Below are 4,247 nucleotides of genomic sequence, written 5' to 3'. Positions count from 1 at the left end.
GCTCCTGAGGTAAGTGGGTCACTAGGCCCATATAGGTGAGTTTCCACAAACGTCATAATTATTCTATAAATAGTACAATCGTCAAGCATTCATTATTACAATATTAACTACTATGTGACGCACTCGACTAACTTGGATGTCAGAGTGTCTTCTATAAGCATATTCCCTCTCAGTTTTGAAGAGATGAGGACCTAGAATATCTTAGTTTGAAGAATAGTGAGTCTTTATTAATTAGAAGGAGTTACTCGACCTTGTAAGCACATAGACTATTTCTAATTCTTCACAAATATGTTAATCAAGAACTCAAAAATCAAAATTGAATAAAAATTAACTCTATACAACATTAATTCACTCTAAAACATTTAATTTCAACTCCAATTAGACTTTATACCATATTCTAACTTAGTTAGTTAATGTTTTTTAAATCACAATAATCTTATGTTAAAAAAGTCAAAATTACTTGCAAGAGCTACAATCACTTTTAAAATATCTCAAATATCAAAAGTAAAAAATTGATATAATCTATTCATCTCACAAAATTTATGAGAATAAAAATTTTCAACATAAACTCATAAAAGACTAGAAAGAAAATTATACAATAGAATAAAATTTATTCTATATTTTCTTTTTAATAACCCTTACTTAATCATACAATTACACAGTCAATCATGCTATCTCATTAAAAAAAATGGAGATTCTACTGTCAAATGTTAGAGAGAGCTATAAGAAGTTTAAAAATTACTTTAAAACAATAAAAATAATTTATAAATGAATAATCAAATTATTAAAATTGTAGTTTACATGTAATTATTATTTTAAATTTTAATTTATTTTTAAAATAATAGTTTCTATTAAACTAAAACCTGACATGTTATTATCTAATTGAAAAAAAATGATACAATAGAATAAAATTTATTCTATATTTTCTTTTTAATAACCCTTACTTAATCATACAATTACACAGTCAATCATGCTATCTCATTAAAAAAAATGGAGATTCTACTGTCAAATGTTAGAGAGAGCTATAAGAAGTTTAAAAATTACTTTAAAACAATAAAAAGAATTTATAAATGAATAATCAAATTATTAAAATTGTAGTTTACATGTAATTATTATTTTAAATTTTAATTTATTTTTAAAATAATAGTTTCTATTAAACTAAAACCTGACATGTTATTATCTAATTGAAAAAAAATGATATTTTATTCTATTATTTAAATGTAAAAGAATAATAATTGTTTATTCATTGTGACAAATGATCGCATTTAGAATTATGACTACTACAACTATTAATCATACTTGGATGAAGGTAATTTAATATTTTTCTTATCTAAGCTAAGATAGAAACTTAGATATATATATATATATATATATATATATATATATATATATATATATATATATATTTTTGTCGAATGTTTAAATTATGTCTTCTTTTCTTTTGTTTTTTATTATTTTTTCTCATTTATAAGAATCCTCCTTCCCCTCGTCTCGTTCCAATGTGGTAGTTATATTTGGAAGAGAAGAATGCCCACTTAGAACTCGCTAGGATAGGCTCTAATACCATATTAGAAAGTGAGTTTATGCCTAACTCATCCCCACAAAATCGGCTTGTAAGGTGAGGTTTGCACCTCACTTATATATTATAATTTGGCCTTATCTCTAGTCGATGTGGGACTTCCAACAATAGTAGAAGTGACATTATACAAAACCACAATCTCATATATTCAAACTATACTTGTAGATAATCTAAATTTTGAATAGTTTCAACTCTTTATCCTGAGAAAAGGTAAAGTAGATCATGAATAGTTTTATAACAATATTATAAATACATGTCTATAATAATCTCAAAAACATTTAGGGTGTGAAGATGGAATTACGAGTAAAAAAGGATTGTGTTGTTCAAACTAAAATAAAAGAGATTTATTTAGTTTTCTTTTACCTTAAGTACTTAGTTGTTTATACGTTGTATATAAAGCTCCCATGTTTTACTCTTATTACTATAAACAGGAAAGTAATTCCCATCTAGAAACTTGAATTTTCTAATTTGAAATCACCACACTTTAAAAGCCTTATAGTTTTAAACTTTAAATGCTTAAAATCATTGTCATGATTTGTGATTCAGAATTTAGCTATTAGACATGTTCCCAATGTTGGTTTCGGGCTTTCACTCATCCTATTTGTAAAAATTAAAATGACAAATTTTAACAATTTAAACAGGGGAATCATGTTTTAACGAGAACTAATTTTATGCAAATATTTAGAACACAAGAATTTTCAAATGCAGCCAATCTTTTCGGATTTCTAAGCTGTGTTTGATTTTTCTGGTTGTGAAAATTATTCTCCTAGCAAGCTATCAATAATATGTTACAAAAGAGAAAAAATAAAAATAACCCGTGACAGTAATGCTAACCCCTAGGGTCTGGGCACATGTAGTGACAATAATGTATTAGCCGATTATTAAGAAAAGTGAACACAGACAAAGTTTAAACAAAACCTTCGAGAACAGTTGGTTGAATATAGTATCATTAAATGTCATAATGCCACTTATGCAATGCTTTTGTGGCGGATATGGTTGTCCATGAACACCATCAAATATTAAATCAACTGAACACATGCTTTGATGTTAACTTGGAAACATTATTGAACAGAAACAATAAACAAAACCTTGGTTCACAATTTCAATGGAAACACGCATTCTACCATTTATGGGTTGTCCACTCATGTGCGTTGCAAGTTGCGAGTTTGGTTTGGATGATTCAAAAAGGGAAATGAAAAAAAGTATATTGACGGGAATTTAAATTAAATAAATAAAAATCAACGAATAATTAATCAACGGACTGTGGAATCGCACTAACGGCACGGTAACCCTCTTCTTCTAGAAACCTTGAGCTTCTAGCATTTCGTTATGTGAACAATTCCTGAACACGCCAAATGCTGTTGACTTTTTATTTTAATACAAAAAATAGAAACAACCAAATATTCCGAATTTGTAGGATGCACTACACCAAGCAAATTTGTTTTCGGAAAATGCCAATTAACATTGTTTGTGATTTAGGTTAACTCGCCCCTAACCCAATCAACATCACAGATTTCGATCACCGCAAAAAGGAAACATAAAAGAATAACTTTCTATACTCAATTTCCGGAACAGATTGTGCTTAATTAATTATAAACCTTAGATATTGTCAAGTAATTAAAAATAAATCTGTACTCATAAAAGAAGCTAACGAACTTATTGGGCACTTTGAATTCTCTTTTCGTTTTTTTTTTGTCATTTGATGAAAATTTATATTACAAATGGCATGTAGTACTGAGTACTAGTGCCGTCTATTCTACCCTAAGGAGATATATTAACTACGAATTAGTGATTAATAATTTATATGCAAGGAAAGGCGCTTCAATAACCGCGTCTTCTCACTTTTCGCTCGGCGAGTCGACTCAGTGACTCATTACCAGCACTGATCCGTTTCCCAGTTCCGGCGCGTGTAGCCGGAAAAAACCGCCGCGGTCGACAGCGGCCGTTGTCGCCGGAATAGGCTCCGGTCGTAGTTGGCGCGTTTGTCAGGATCCGAGAGAGTGGAGTACGCGGCGTGGATCTTCATGAATTCGTCCGCGGAGGAATTTTTCCGGTCGATCGCCGCCACGTCCGGGTGGCAGACTCTGGCCAACCGCCGGTACGCGGCCTTGATTTCCTGGACGGAGGCACCGGCGGGGATGCCGAGGATATCGTAGTGAGAAGAGCATGAGGAGTTCAGATACGATGGGCGTGGTTTCTCCGTCCAGGAAGATCGAGCTTCCTCGGTTGCAGTGGCGGTAGCGGTGGCGAAGGCGACTATTGGGCGGGATCTGGCCTTACAGGACGGCGAGGTCGCGGCTTTACCGGAGAAGTTAACGGCGGGAATTGACGGTTGAAAGGCCACAGAAGAAATCATATTTGGTAGTGTTGAAGTCGCGAAGCTCTGGAAGAGGTTTTGATTTGGGAATTGGGATTGAAATATGGGAAGGGGAATGGGTTAGGGTTGTTAATATATAAGAGGAAGGGTAGAGAGAGAGTGTGTGTGGAGCCCACAGTGAATAAAATAAAGTCGTGGTTTGGGAGTGTTTGGATTTGGAGACACGGAAATGGAACTTATCCGGTGGGCGTTAGCTGACTCAAGACGTATCTGGCTTGGGTTTCGCTTATCTTAATTCTGCTTCGGGTTCCACCACCACTTATTCTCGGTTAAACGTCGCTCTCGTATTTA

At 32.8% G+C, this 4,247-nt stretch overlaps 1 protein-coding gene across 1 annotated transcript; it reads right to left on the bottom strand.

The window, feature by feature from the left end:
- Window positions 1-3,226: 3,226 nt before the first annotated feature.
- LOC108321271 (chaperone protein dnaJ 11, chloroplastic) lies at window positions 3,227-4,014 on the bottom strand. The gene has a single exon (XM_017552971.2). The coding sequence runs from the start codon at window positions 3,933-3,935 to the stop codon at window positions 3,453-3,455; it is 483 nt and encodes a 160-aa protein (XP_017408460.1). The 5' UTR covers window positions 3,936-4,014; the 3' UTR covers window positions 3,227-3,452.
- Between the last annotated feature and the right edge of the window lie 233 nt (window positions 4,015-4,247).

Source organism: Vigna angularis, chromosome 10 (genome assembly GCF_016808095.1).
Source record: "Vigna angularis cultivar LongXiaoDou No.4 chromosome 10, ASM1680809v1, whole genome shotgun sequence".
In the NCBI taxonomy this organism is placed as follows: domain Eukaryota; kingdom Viridiplantae; phylum Streptophyta; class Magnoliopsida; order Fabales; family Fabaceae; genus Vigna; species Vigna angularis.
The sequence above is the reverse complement of the archived record's forward strand: the minus strand, read 5'-3'. Positions and strand labels throughout refer to the sequence as shown.